This window comes from Nicotiana attenuata, chromosome 7, assembly GCF_001879085.1.
Source record: "Nicotiana attenuata strain UT chromosome 7, NIATTr2, whole genome shotgun sequence".
In the NCBI taxonomy this organism is placed as follows: domain Eukaryota; kingdom Viridiplantae; phylum Streptophyta; class Magnoliopsida; order Solanales; family Solanaceae; genus Nicotiana; species Nicotiana attenuata.
In genome coordinates this window covers 101,689,621-101,704,691 of record NC_031995.1, presented here as the reverse complement: position 1 = coordinate 101,704,691, position 15,071 = coordinate 101,689,621, and the positions used below count along the sequence as shown (strand labels likewise).

The 15,071-nt window shown below is 34.2% G+C and overlaps 2 protein-coding genes across 2 annotated transcripts; one reads left to right on the top strand and one right to left on the bottom strand.

Annotated features, from left to right (window-relative positions):
- On the top strand, positions 2,030–4,653 carry LOC109229594 (activator of 90 kDa heat shock protein ATPase homolog 1-like). The gene is made up of 3 exons (XM_019395091.1): positions 2,030–3,045; positions 4,138–4,217; positions 4,306–4,653. The coding sequence occupies exons 1-3, from the start codon at positions 2,155–2,157 to the stop codon at positions 4,397–4,399; spliced, it is 1,065 nt and encodes a 354-aa protein (XP_019250636.1). The 5' UTR covers positions 2,030–2,154; the 3' UTR covers positions 4,400–4,653.
- LOC109229595 (thioredoxin-like 3-1, chloroplastic) lies at positions 5,684–7,808 on the bottom strand. The gene is made up of 5 exons (XM_019395092.1): positions 7,349–7,808; positions 7,068–7,142; positions 6,164–6,230; positions 6,048–6,065; positions 5,684–5,951 (listed from the first exon to the last, which is right to left on the bottom strand). The coding sequence occupies exons 1-5, from the start codon at positions 7,648–7,650 to the stop codon at positions 5,853–5,855; spliced, it is 561 nt and encodes a 186-aa protein (XP_019250637.1). The 5' UTR covers positions 7,651–7,808; the 3' UTR covers positions 5,684–5,852.

Here is a 15,071-nt window from a genome sequence, read left to right as displayed (position 1 = left end):
GTAACGTTGAATCCAAAGGAATGCATCCTTGCTAATTGTCAAAGAGAATGCTTAAAAATACATAACGGGAATGGAGTTTGCACTGGTGGTAACCTTGGCCCATTACATTGCGTCTGTGTTTACAATTGTAATTCCAATTAAACTTCCCTTTAATGTACCTTTGATCAAACACAAATACCCGACTATATATTATAAAATTTCTGTCTTGTTTATTTTATTTTGTCAACATTAGTTGAAATTGAAATAAGGAATTAGAAACAGACCCCTTATTTTGGTGCCTTATATTGTTGTTGGCAACATGAATTTCTGATATACCTATTCACATTCGCATCAAACATATTAGTACTACAGTACATGGACGCCAGACCATTTTTTCTTCGAGTTTAATTTTTATACACCAATAATATTAAATATATTTATGTTTTTTATTATTTAAAAAATTGATTATGTCTAGCTTTCTATACAAAGCATGAATCGATGATCATTGCAACTAGCGGTGGGCATATTTCGGTCAGAACCGAAGAAATCGACCGAACCAAAAATATTTTTATTTCGGTTTTGGGTATTCGGTTTGTTCGGTCGGTTTCGATTTAAAATTTTAAAATTTCAGTTTTTCGGTTCGATTTTAGACTATTATTTTATTTAGTTCGGTTAACCAAAAAATCGAATTATTAGCATATAGGTTCTTTAAGTTACATATAGGCTAAGCCCATAGGTAGTAAATTAATAATATTAGGTCTAATCTATCAAAGACTCAACCTAATTAAGTAAGTCCATCATCTTCCCAATCTTAAAACTTTTACTCTATTAAAACTTTCATAGCATATATGATAATATACCGGGAGGATTTCACACAGAGTTGTAATTTACACTATGTTTGAATTTTATGATCCATAATAGTGTGCAAAGTTTAGTCTTTTTTTTCCCAATATTTCCAAGAAGTCCGAAGTTTTGGAAAAAAACAACAAATTTGCCGGTCCTATTATTACATAGAAGGAGCCCAATATGATAATGTTCAAAACGAAAACCGAACCGAACTGAAATTAGAAAACCAAACTGATAGCTTGTTTGGCCAAGCTGGAGAAATCAGCTTATTTTGAGAAGTGCTTTTTTTAAAAGTGCTTTTGAAAAAAATACTTTTGGAGAGAAGTAGTTTGTGTTTGGCTAATTACTCTGAAAAGCACTTTTGAGCAATAATTTGTATTTGGCCAAGCTTTTCAGAAAGTGCTTTTAAGTATCAAATTACGAATAAGGACATGAATAGATTTACTTTATACTTAATATTATAAGTAAATAAATAATCTCAAAAATTTGTTATTACATGCAATAATTAAATCTTTTCATTTTATTTAAGTAAAATATGAAAATAAAATTAAAAAGTACCTAATTCTTTTAATATAAGTTAAATATATTAAAAATTATTCAACAAATATAAAAGCATTCACCGCTAAAGTCACTATATATTAGAAAGCTAACCTAAAAATAAGAAAAAATATTTATACATTAATATCCTAAGTATTAGGTTTAACGGTTATTTTGGTATATACTATATTTTGTTAAGGGCATTTTTGGTAAGAAGAAAAGTCAAAACTGCTTCTGCTTCTGCTTTTGGGAAGAAGCTACTTTTTTCTGCTTCTCGGAAACTGCTTCTGCTTCTTCCCGAAAGCACCTTTTTTCCTCAAAAAAGCTTGGCCAAACACCTCAAGTTAGGGAAAAAAATGCTTTTGGGAAAAACAACAGTTTTGGCCTCTTGAGAAGCTTGGCCAAACAGGCATTGAACCAAACTTATTTTAGTTCGATTTCGCTTACTACTTTTATAAAACCGAAAACTAAATAACCGAACCAAATTTCTTCCAACCGAACCGAACGACCCAACGCCCGCCCTACATTTGCTACGAAGAAAACAACACTGATAATATAGAAATCTTTGCATTATCAATGATTTAAATGTCGGTACAATTCAACATTGTTATTGTTAATGTAAAAAGGGGAAAAAGAAAAGAAGAAAATTCAGTCTTCTAGATCCTTCCGAACAAATAGGCACCAGTTGGAACCCTCTAACACAATGTTGCACTGGTCCTTTACGCACTCCCCAACACAGAATCATCTCCTCTCTCTCACGCTGCTCATATCGCCACCGTACTCCGCCGTAGAATGGCCCGTCTTGGAGAAGGAGACAAACGATGGATCGTAGAAGACCGACCCGATGGCACCAATGTTCATAATTGGCACTGGGCTGAAACTGACTGCCTCGAATGGTCTCGCAACTTCCTCACTAACCTCTTATCCAACAAAACCCTAATTAACGGCGAGAACAACCTCGAAATACGCACAAAAAACCTCGAGAAACTCGAAGGAGAAGCCTACGTCAATATCCGTAAGGGGAAAATAATTCCGGGCTACGAATTGAATTTAATTCTCTCCTGGGAAGGGGAATTAAAAGAAGCTGATAATTATAGTGTGACGAAAATTGAAGGGAATGTTGAAATTCCTTATATAGCCGATGAGAATGCTGACGAAGAACCGGAGATTAAGGTTAATGTAAAAGAAGATGGACCGATTGCGAAAAAATTGAAGGATGCGTTTGTTGAAAAGGGAAAGCCGTTTGTTTTAGAGCAAGTGAAGGCGTATGTTAATGCTATGGCAAATGGTGGACCCGCTAAGGATGAAGCTGAGGTGAAAAAATTAGCTAAGAAACCCACCGGCGCCGGAAATGTTGTCTCTCTGGCCCCCGCTCCGGCTCTAGTTGCTGTGGATGAGAAGGCAAAGGGTGTGGTAAAGAAGGAGAAGAAGAAGGAAGGGTTTAAGACGATTACGATGACGGAGAAGTTTAGTTGTAGGGCGAAAGATTTGTTTGAGATATTGATGGATGAGAAAAGATGGAAGGGTTTTACGCAGAGTAATGCAAGGATAAGCAAAGAGGTGGGAGGGGAGTTTAGTATATTTAATGGGTCAGTTACAGGAACTAATGTGGAGTTGCAGGAAGGCACATTAATTGTTCAGAAATGGCGGTTTGGTAGCTGGCCTGATGGCGTCCAGTCCACGGTAAGCTCAATATCAAAGTAATTTCTTATGTTAAATATGGAAAATTGTTTTTGTATTGGAATGAAATATATCTGGATAGGGTATGGAAGCTGAAGAATGGTATAGCCGACCTCAACTAATATGTATTTGATTTAGCTGATTGATGGATGGAGTATATAATCTTGAATGTGTGTATAGTGTGTAGAATGAGTTATGTTCTAGGTAACTTGACTAGTATTCATCTTTTTTGGTTCAAATATTCCATCTGAATAGAGAAAAGATGCAAGTTTGTGGCAAGATTGTTAGGTCAAATTCTATAGTCTAACGAGTTCTCACTCGTGTAACTAATCCTTTTGTTAGCTCAGTAGAGGACTGGAGGGCAGTAATACAAGGAACTTTATAATCTCGGTCAGTGTTAATGTTTTGTAGATATGACATTTTAATGTAAGCACAGGGACTACGTGCTTAGATTGGGTGGTGATGGACTAAGGAGGAATTATTTGTGATGTCTTTTTAATGTATCGTTACTTTAGGCTCTTACGAGAAGTAGAATGTAAGCAGTGACCATGAGCGAAGGTAACTGTTCGCATTTTAATTGAAAATGGATTCAGTACAATTTAACAGTATCTAAGAACAGATTTTTGAACTTGATTTTACAGAAAATTCAAGTCCAAGTCTTACTCTGGTCCACTCCCTGATTCATTCAATCGATCCTGCTTGAATGAAACAGGGTAGCGGAATCGTTCTTCTTCGACAGAATTTGGTGGATCAACTATCAACGATGTAGTTTGAATTGATTTGTCTGAATTTAAAACTCTCTTTACCTCGCTTGTTTTCTTTGTACAGTGTGGTCAATATGTTTAAATAGATGGAACTGTGACTGTGACGTTTAGGCCACGTGTTCGAGCTGTGGAAGCAGCCACTAAGCGGCCCTTAACCGGATCCTGCGCAAAATGTGGGATGTTTTGTACACCGGGTTACCCTTTTAGATGGAACTGTAACTGTGTGTTTGCGTGTTGCGACTTGCCAGCCTATAGCCACAATGCCAAATAAATGTGTCTGATGGAGAATGGTGGTTTTTTCCTGATGCATCTCTAGTGATGATTGTTGCAGGTCCGAATTACTTTTGAGGAGCCTGGATCTGGAGTTACAGTTGTCAAGCTGACACATACAGATGTACCAGAGGAAGACAGGTCCGTTGTTGTTATCTATTTACCTATGTTAGTTTGCTTATATATAATTATGCGATTTTTTCTTCTCATGTTTGCTATGATGGTGCAGATATGGTCATGCAACTGTTGTGGAAAATACTGAGAGAGGATGGCGGGACCTTATCTTCCATAGGATACGAGCTGTTTTTGGTTTTGGAATCTAAATTTTCTAAAGGGGTGAAATCTACAACTGATGCTCCTACAATATGGAGTGCAAAAACTGAATGGGACTGCTTGATCAAGATCAACTCTTGCGGACACCATGGACCTAAGAGTATTTTCAATTGAACTTTTCCTTAGGTTGATTGTCAGGTTTTTCTAGCTTAATAACTAAATTTGATGGTGAACTTGTAGAATTTGTGTTCATGAACTTACTCAATTTGTCTTTAATGAAACTTAATTCTTCTTTGCTGGATGAGCGCGGGATATAGTGTTTCATTTCATTATTATTGTTATTATTTTCCTTGTATTGATTTCTTGTATCTTGCCTGCTCGGTAGTGTCAGGGTCTCTCACATTCTTAGATAATAGAGAAAAAGGGTGGTTACATCAGTTGTCATATGGTGCCTTTTCATTATTTTATACGCCTCATTTTGATATCTCTGACTAATTTTATCTCATGCATTGCGGATGCTTGACTGTTGCATATGTTTGTTTATCTCCTTGTGCTCGAAATTGAACAGTGTATAAGGGATATTACAGTAGGTAGGTTCAGTCGCTTAAACTGTCCATGATATACCTATCTGTATGCGTGTACTTTATTCAATTGATAGAATCTCGTTGGAAATGCAAACAGAAAGTTATCGGGAGCCATTCCTAAGCTTCTACAGAAGAAAAAGATCAGTAGTTGAAAGGGATGCAAAGTGCTCATACTGAAGTTAGGAATCTGGTTACTCTGTGTGTTGAAGTTCTGAAGAGAAGTATGCTGGTGTTGTCATTTTCGGATCACTAGGAGGATGGAGTAAATATCCTGTTTCTATGACAGAAACGGGTTCAGCTGAGAACTTTAAGACTAGCTGATGTTGTTGTTTGTGGTTGTTGCTGTTTGCCCGCTCTCTAGTTCAGGCAATGTGTGGTAGCAGTTATCGAGCGAGTTGGATGAGTAGATGCTACACTGGCGGGTGTCATCGTTTTGGACGAGTAGATGCTACATTGGCGGGTGTCATCGTTTTGGACGTGGCATTTCAAAGATGACAACTTGATGATTAGTGCTGTATCCAACACACTTTGCTTTAGCTTTTACACGTGGAAATGCAAGGTCTCGTCTAATTGGAGTAGTTTTAGCTATATGCAGGCAAATCACACTAACGTTTTCTAGAATCGGGCACATATGCATTCGAAGAATTTGAAGATTTGGAGACAATTTGACATCCATATGGAGAATAGAAGTGCAATTTATTTTGTGTTTAGCTTTGTTAGTTTCTATTTATGGCCCTATTTATTCCGAAGTTCCAATTTCCAACATCACCAGTTCACTTTCTTTGATAATACAAATGGTGTAACAACTGTACATATTGAAATGCCCTTTGCTGAATATACAAATTGATGTCTAATTTTGGACAGAGCAAATTGCAGTTTATGAACAAGAAGAGGCAGTCAGTTTTTTCCTGGCAACATATTATACGAAGTTTTTGATCATTTCTCTCACTTCTTCAATTACAAGCCATGCTTTGTGCCCTCCAATCACCTCTGCTCTCATCTCCCCATCTTTCCACAACTGCAATCAAAATGAAACAAGTAGATAGCTTTATTTTTCAATCAAGAGTTTTTTTTTTCCACTTCGAAATGATAGGGAATCCAGACTTCTGCTCACCTGAATTGTTGGCATTTTCTGAAGAACATAAAACAAGAATCAAATTAGCTGGCAAACCAAGAACATGAACAAAGAGACAGCAAAAATACTAGAGATTTGCCAAGAACAATACTTACTGAGACGTTTCCGCGCTTCATTAAAGATTGTGGTACCTTATTCACATCCACGTAGTAGAATTTGAGTCTATGAAAAAGAGGAAGAAGAAGATATCAAATATCTAAAACCACGCCAAGGGAGAGAGTAAGATAGACATGTTTTCATTTGACCAAATGAGACTTGGAATGTTAAAAATATGCTCAATGTCAACTACATATATTAACCATCTTCATTTGGAATGATATATCCCGTGGTAATAAAAATGTATTGTTCGGGGGTATACCAAGGTTCAGTCTTCAATTCATATTTCGTCAACCAATCCTTCATAAAAATGCATAACCATAGCAACCAGAGATCATTGAACTAATAGAACTATACGGGTAGTCATTGAGTAAATAAGTTACTGAGTTATTGTCACTCTCGTCTGAGGTAGGGAGCTGTTCAATTTTTTGGGAAAGCATAATAATTTATGAAAGGCTTTCTAGCGGTGCGGAGCTACATAACTCGACCGGATCCCTTCATCGCAAAATTGTACTGTTCAAATAGGATAGGACAAACTTCTTTTGTATGTGTATAAATTATTGAATTCCCTAGGGAGCAGTGACGGAGCTACATGCACCCAAGGGGTGTCAACCCCTTCGTCGAAAAATTAAACTGTTTAGCTCGGTAATTTTTAAAAAATATATGTATATATAATATATAATGACATCCCTTGACTTCTTGGTGAGTTTATTTCTTTATAGTTTGACTCCCCTTAATAAAAATTCTGGCTCTGCTATTGCTAGGGAGGGTTCTATTTTAGCAGCAAAGATTACTCAAAAATAAAGAAAACAATAAAAGAAAGAACTATCAACTACTCAAAAGAATGTTAGACATTGTAATTATTTGGGAGAAGACATGAAAGAGAAGTTGAAAAGGGCTTACTTGGTATCAAACTCAGCTGCAAGTTTCTCCAATTTTGGCTTCAAATAAATGCATTTCCGGCACCAAGCAGCCATCCTATCAACCATTTGCTATAAACAAATCAATCTAACTACAACTCTATGAATTTGATTCTTTCTTTTTTCTTTACAAAAAGAAAAAGAAACTCCATAAATTATCACTTTATATCAATCATTTATTTATTTTATAACCATATGGAAAAATTTACCATTTAACCACATTCTTTTTTACTAATCACAAAGAAGGAAAGAGAAAGATTTTACCAATCAATGATTATGGGTTGTGAAAGCTCTTTAGCAGAGGCTAAAATCTGGTCAAGTTGTTCACTATTCTCAATGGGTTGCATCTCCACCGTATCGGGTCTTGACAAGTCTAGCCAAGAAGCATGCACTCTCCACTCTTTCTTTATTGTTTTCCTCCAATCACCTCTTCTTTTATCTACAAAGCAAAAATCATATGATTTTACCAGATTCAGACTTCCACCGTTGTTCCTAACCTGATGATGCTGCTCTCTATGGTGGATTTCTCTATACAGAATTCTGGAATTTGGTGCTAAAATTGACATCTTTTAGCAATTATTTGAACTAGCAAGAACAGCCAGTCTAATGAAGGATAAGATATTTGAGTCAATAGGATTTTTTTTTCTTTTTTCATTTAATATAATGTAGATATTTCTTTTATTATGATTCATTTCTTAAAGAAAAAGCTTATCCACTTATCCTTGCACTGAATTGGAAATTTCTTTAAGGAAATGGACCATTTGGGCTTTGGACCCACTTGAAGTAGAGTGGCGTTTCCTTGACCTTTGGCCATGTGGAAACTTTGTGGCGAATTTGAAAATAGCCAGATTTATAAGTGGTAATTGAAAAATAGCCACAATCTCAAAAATAATAGAAATTTAGCCATTTTTGTTGTAAAGATAATTCTGAACGGAAACACTGTTCAAAATTTAAAAAATATTCCAGCATAATATACTGGAGTTCGAATTTTTTACATGTGAACTTCCAGCATAATATACTGGAGTTCCGGCATAATATACTAAAGTTTCAACATAATATGCTGGAAGTTCATACACAGGTGCTGCAATCTCCAGTATATTATGCTGGTACTTTTCGTGTGCTGGAGTTCCAGCTTAATATGTTGGAAGTTCATACACAGGTGCTCCAATCTTCAGTATATTATGCTGGAACTTTTCGTGTGCATAGGAGTTCCAACATAATATGCTAGAAGTTCATACAGTTGTGCATCAATCTCCAGTATATTATGCTGGAATTTTTCGTGTTGCAACAAAATAGTGGTTGTTTTTCAATGACTTTGCAACCGCTGCTATTTTTCAATTACAAGTCCGAAAACTAGCTAGCCCGTGCTATTTTCACAACTTTGTCTTATGAACTATTCTTTTTTGACAAATGAAATGTATGTTTTTTTTCCTGGACAAATGAAATATATACTTCCCCCAAATTATAGCAAGAGATCATAATTTTAACTGCAACAACAACAATAACATATCAATGTGATCCCATAAGTGGGGTATGGGACGATGAGGTGTACGCATACTTTACCCCTATCTCGTATAAGATAAAAAGGCTGTTTTCGATAGACCCTCGACTCAAGAAAAGTATTTTTAAAATAGGTTTAAAAAAATACAAGAGTAAAAAAAAAAAAGCTATGATGAAAATGCTGAAGAAAACTATTGACTGCAAAAATAGTAAAGATAATCAAAGTAAAAAAAAAATAGTAGTGATAAAATTGAAGAATAAAATAATGATAGAATAATAATATTAATACTGATAAGGAGAAGAGGAAGCAGATAAGATGCTCTAAACTAGAAACATGCTCTCCCATAGAGAAGAGAGAAATTGCTCAGCTGCATACTAACCTTCTATCTTAGTCCCCGACCTTCATGCTCTCTTATCTAGGGTCATGTCCCCGACCTAACGCTGCCAACTTCTCGCACCTCCCAGCTCGGACATCTACCGCTACTTTCATCTTTCCTCCCCATATACTGCTACAATAATCTCTTTAAAAGATAAATTTCTTCCGTAGTTGATTGCCCCGATACGAATTCGAATTAGTTTCGAGAGTAGACTTCCTTAGTAGTTTGAGATATATATAGAATGACATATAATTTAACTGCATTTATAACAAACTAGTAAATTTTTCCGCGCTTCGCGCGGTTATATTAACCATATAAGGTGTTTTTTAATAAGTGAATAGTAAAAATAATGCTATCGATTTAGTCACTTTTTTTAACGAAAATCATTTATATCTAATATTTTTAATCTACTTCTTTGCAACAAATTTTACAGAATTTTAGCTAAAATGGAACAGTTATTTACACGTGATTTTGGCTCTCTCACAATTATTTCCGTAGATTCAGTATGTATTTTTAAAAATTATTTTCACGATCTTAGAAATTTTATAAAGGAAACGCAAAAAAGAGTTTTTCACTTGATCTTTCTCATTACTTTTTACATTTTTGAAATCCCTTTTTCCCTTTTTGTTATTTTTTCTTGAAAATGTACCATTCTTTTTCTTCTCGTTAATTTCCTTACATGTAATTCTACCCCCTCCCTTATATATACTCATTCATATATTTACCTAATAAATGAAGGGAGGAAGAATACTTTCTTTTTTTCTTTAACCTAAACTGAACAATATCAAATAAATAGTGTAAAAGATATACGAGATACAATTCTTTCTTTTTTTGGGTAACTAAGAGAGATACAATTTGTAAAGTTATGACCATAAGAACAGCGACATAACTACCATAACAAATTTGAAGGGCCAATTGATCATTCATATCACCAAGTACAACAACCTCAAGGACATACACAATTATAATAATGAGAAAATAATTGGAGGAAAGAAATATAAGAATGAGGTATTTTTCAATATTGAATGGATAATAATGAGAAAAGAGACGAACATACAAATGAAGACTAAAAAATTTACACTTACACTTCGCAGATAAGTCAATGCACCCCTAACAAAGTGAAAACAACTGTATTTATATGCCAAGAATTATATTTTGAAACTATCTTCAAATTTGTAGGATAAGTTTAAGAAAACGAAAATAAGATGCAGAGCTCATTTTGTGTAATGTACATTTGTATTAGGTTACTTCCTTTTATACATGTGTTTTGATATATAACTTTGTGTGGAACATTGTGTATTGAAGAAAGAAAATCGATTTTTATATGCTTCTTCATTTTCCTTCTTCACTTGAAAAGGTAACGTTGTCATGCGAAAAAGTAATAAAAGAAATTATATTCAATAGGGTGATGATAGTTGAAATAATAGATAATAATAGACATGAAAATTAGCCAAACAAAAATACGATGCCGTGAAAATCCACCAAATTCAGGTGAAATTTTTTCTACATGAACATTTTCATTTTTTTATTTGTTTGAAGAAAACAAAAGAAATAAAAGAAGAAAAAGATAGAAAGGAGAGAAGACACCTAACACGTCAACTTTGTTCTTTCCCAACTCAGAAGTATCCAAACCCTGCTTCCATTTCCCAATCTTCCTTGTCGGGATTTTCATTGTCGCTGGCCTTTCTCTCCCCTATCTGGAAACCCATGTTCTTGTTTATGCGTAGGAATAACTGGAAGATCGAGTTTATAGTGTAGTTTCAACCTCTAAGAAGCTGTTAAGTCATTTTGTATACTTAATGCCCTTTTAAATATAATGAATCCGTTTTACAAATTCTTAGTTACCTCTTTCAATGATTTCTCAACAGTTACTATAAGGAAGACTTTAAAGAGAAGGTGAAAATTAACAAATAAATAGAGTGAAGTAGAGGATTAATGGAGGAAAAATTCGAAAAAAGGAGAAAAAAGAAAAATGCAATTGCTGGCCATAGAGAGGTGCCACATCACTTTTTCTATGCCCAACTTTATATTTATATATAGATCTCAACGACATTCTCAAGATTGTTGTTCTTTTGGACATTTCCTACGGTATATTAATTAATTATCTAAAAAGAAGTAAAATTTAGTAGTGGACTGATGCTCGATAAGGATTTTAAATAAAGAAAATTCTCAATAATAATTAATGAACCATCTTACCACATCTCCTATGACCTCGTCTACCTTCCCATATGAATAATTGAATAAGAGCACTCCTTCATTATGTATCTCTTCGTAGAAATGACACCAGATAGTCACTCTAAAGAGTTGGTATTTAAAAATTAATCAGTGCGTCTTGAATTTTAGTTTTTCAGTTCAAATTTTCTGAACAAAAATATTCTGATAATCCTGAAATTACGATTTTTAATTTAAAAATTCAGGACAAAATAAGTACCGGCTAATCTCTAAATAGCATCCCTAAGAATGACTATTCGTGCACTTGCCCATATCTCTTCACCTAGTCAGTTTGCTTTCTTATTGGGCCTATTATGGATTGAAAAGTCCATAAATCGGATGGGCTAACAAACCCAACCAAAAGAAGGAAGCCCACGTGATCAATTTGGAGATTTTTAATTACCCTCATTGTTAAGATTTTAACTTAATTACAAGTTTGATATAAAATTTATTAGTTATATACAAATAAGTTTTAAATGAGTATCCTTGATTGTCGCCTTTTAATGTGTAAATCAAATTTCACAGATCTATCGGTTCCACAGATCTCTCTCTCTCTCTCTCTCTCTCCTTTTTTCTGCTAACTTTTCTTCTTTGGGTCTCTATGATTCTCTTCTCTTTTCTCATCTCCTTTTCTTTTTTTCTTCATAGAACTCAATAATAGATTTGATGTGGCTGCTTATCATCATCGAACCAGTCATTGTCCGGTGCCCTGCCAGCCATTGAAAGCCATCAAAACTTTGAAACTTTGATTTTAAATTTGATTTTTTTTAAATTTTTATTTATTTTTATTGGGTGTTGTTGCAAACGACCGGGAATATTCTTTGGAGTTTATATCTCAATTTTGAGGGTGTTTAGTGAAGATTAGAGTTGATTTTGTATGAATTTTCAGATTGAAACTCAAAGATGTATTAAGGTTTTATTATAATTGTATGTAAATTATATTTAAGTTGTGTTCTGCTGTAGTTATATATTTTTTTATTTGAATATTGTATGAAAGTTAAAAAATAGTTGTATAATATATGAATCGTTGTATGAAACTTGTATTTAAGTTATAAATACTTTATTTTTTACATAAAGTTGTTGATTATATGTATCAAAGTTGTATTTAAAAGAAAAAGTTATGATTGGAATTTCATAGAAGAAGAAGAACATACCACATACAAAATATATGCAAGTCATATACTACATTCATACAAAAGATATTTGTATAACTTTTGTATGAAAATTGTATTTAAGTTGTAGTTATTTATAACTAGGTAAAAATAATGTATAAAAGTTGTAGATAAATTATAAATAAGTTGTATACTATATAATTAGTTGTATAATATTTATTTTTAGTTTATATGTTATTGTAGATGTATCAAATTTTCTCAAATTTGAATATTCCGGCATGTAACTTATATGTTTTTGGTGTTGTCTATCGTCACTATCTCTATTGCGTTGGTTTGGTGGTACTTTCTGGTTCAAGCTATTAAAATAGTTTTACAAGATTTGATTCTCAATTAAGTCTTGAACTATTTTACGTTAATTTGGTTCGACATTATTGGAAGTACTATACTACAATTAAAGCACTATTGAAAAGAAGAGAGGAGAAAAAAAGTGTAACTGAATACCATAAATTAAGGCATTAATAATGGATTATACATGGAGAGAGGCGGCAGAGAATAGGAAAAGAGGAGATGAGAAAAAAAAAAAGGAAAAGGGTGTAGTTATAACCGAATCCCCTAATTTAAGACACTAATAATGAATTATATACAAATTACAAGCAATCCTTGTTTAGGACGGGTAATATACAATATTAAGACAATTTTAATAAATAAGTTTCAAATATTGTATAGCAACGAAAAAATCTCATCAATTTGCTTACTTAGCTCAAAAGCATAATAAAAAGAAGATATGTTATGTATTTTGTATTTTTATTTCGTCTTCGTAGCAACTAGTTAAGGCCTCGGTTATTTTTTAAGACGAGGACGTCCAAATCGGAATGCACATCTGAATATTAAGATGTGTATTAAGGTCTGAATATTAAGATGTGTATTAATATCCAAATGATACTCCCTCTGTTTCATATTAAATGAGGTACTTTCCTTTTTAGTCTGTTGCAACATAAATGACACATTTCTAAATTTGGAAATAATTCAACTTTAAACTCCCCATTTTACCCATTTTACCCTTAATGAGAAGCTTTTATAACCACACAAAAGTCATGACCCCACAAAGCTTTACCCCTTAAGCTTTTAAGACCACAAATTTCAAAAGTCTTTCTTTTTTTCCTTAAACTCCGTGCCGAGTCAAACTACCTCATTTAATTTGAAACGGAGGGAGTATATGTTTACTACTGTTTATTTTTTTAACATCTGAATGTATAAAATTTATCTCTATTTAACAATTAATAAACATAAATTTAAATAAGATACTAATTTAATGTTCTACCAACAAAATATCTTTTTTTAAAATAATGATAGTTGGTGGTGGACCGGTGGTGATTGCTAACTGCGATGCTTGTGGATGCCGACTAGACACGATGATTTGTGGTAGTTTTGGTTCATGGTAGTTCTAGGTAGTAGCTAGTGAATTGGTAATGATGGCAATTATGATTGAGGAGGATGGTGGTGAGTGGCGATAGTTGATAATGGAGAGTGGTAGTGGTGGTTGAGGAATGTAATCGTGGGTGGTTGTAATCCATAATGGTAGGCAGTGCAGGCTGTGGTTGATGATAGTGATTGGTGATCGTGGTGGTAGTTGAGGTGGTGGGTGATCAGTGGGTGCTTGTGATTGAGGATGATGATGGTGATACTTGATAATGATGGTGGTGGTATGTGATAGTAGTCGATAATGGTGGTAGTGGTGGGTGGTGGTAGTCGATAATGCTGGCGGCTATGACTGAGGATGATGGTGTGGTGGTGGTTGAGTATAGTGGTGGTGGGTGGGATGCTGGTAGTTGATAATGGTAGGCGGTGGCGGCAGTTAGTAATAAATGTGGATGATAACATCTTAATGAAATTAAGTCTTTGTTATATATCTTAATCATTCAGACCTGTTCAGACTTATCAAGTTGTTGTGAAGTAAAAAAAATAAAAATACACATAATAATTAAGATTTGAATGATCAAGATTTAGACTTTAAAGATAAACACACTTAATACCTGAGATATGAACGATTAAGATTTAGACCTCCACAAACAAATAAGGTCTAAGTCATGTGTTTTGTGTATGGATAAGCATTCTTTGACTGAATACCATATACTTTGTATACGGTGGAAATCGGGGCTACCCGATTTCATTCTTTGATCGAAAAAGAGATACCACGTCGAAAGGCCAGGACATCGAGTCCAGGATCAAAGTTGCTTTCCAAGATCGAGGTCGACATCACCAATCGAGGTCAGAAAAGGGCATACTTCGAAATGACGCTGGTATAGTTCAGTAACGGAAAGAGCAAGATATCCGCAACGGATCAAAGATCGTGGCGTGAATTTCGGAATGGATCGATATTCGGCGGTTAATCAGTTGTCAATATGATTTCCTACTATAATGAGAAGTGTACCTTGTTTAGAACTCCTTTATTATATAAGGAGGAATCCCATTCATTTGTAAAGGTAATAATTCACTAATAAGAATACATACATCCACTGCTCTTTTTATCTTGCTTACCATTCATTACTGTTCATCATTGTTGTTTCATATCTTTACTGTTATTATTATTGCCCCATCTCGAGACTGTCTTGAATCGAGGTCGAGACTCCACTCGCATACTGGTTTGATCTATCCTATCTCGTAATTTATCTATTTAATTCCTTGTTTATCAGTTGGTATTGAATTGAATCACATATCCTTAAAACCAAAATATAAGTTTAATTGTTACTCGAATTTTAGGGTAAACAGTTTCGCGGCCACCGTGGG

What these genes read in the sequence shown, in the direction of transcription:
- LOC109229595 (XM_019395092.1), bottom strand. Translation starts at nt 7,650, where the DNA reads ATGTCAATTTTAGCACCAAATTCCAGAATTCTGTATAGAGAAATCCAC. An exon ending in CAACCCATAATCATTGATTG is followed by an intron (nt 7,143 to 7,348) that starts GTAAAATCTTTC and finishes AATGGTTGATAG; the next exon opens with GATGGCTGCTTGGTGCCGGA. An exon ending in GCAGCTGAGTTTGATACCAA is followed by an intron (nt 6,231 to 7,067) that starts GTAAGCCCTTTT and finishes TCTTTTTCATAG; the next exon opens with ACTCAAATTCTACTACGTGG.
- LOC109229594 (XM_019395091.1), top strand. Translation starts at nt 2,155, where the DNA reads ATGGCCCGTCTTGGAGAAGGAGACAAACGATGGATCGTAGAAGACCGA. An exon ending in CTGATGGCGTCCAGTCCACG is followed by an intron (nt 3,046 to 4,137) that starts GTAAGCTCAATA and finishes TGATTGTTGCAG; the next exon opens with GTCCGAATTACTTTTGAGGA. An exon ending in GATGTACCAGAGGAAGACAG is followed by an intron (nt 4,218 to 4,305) that starts GTCCGTTGTTGT and finishes ATGATGGTGCAG; the next exon opens with ATATGGTCATGCAACTGTTG.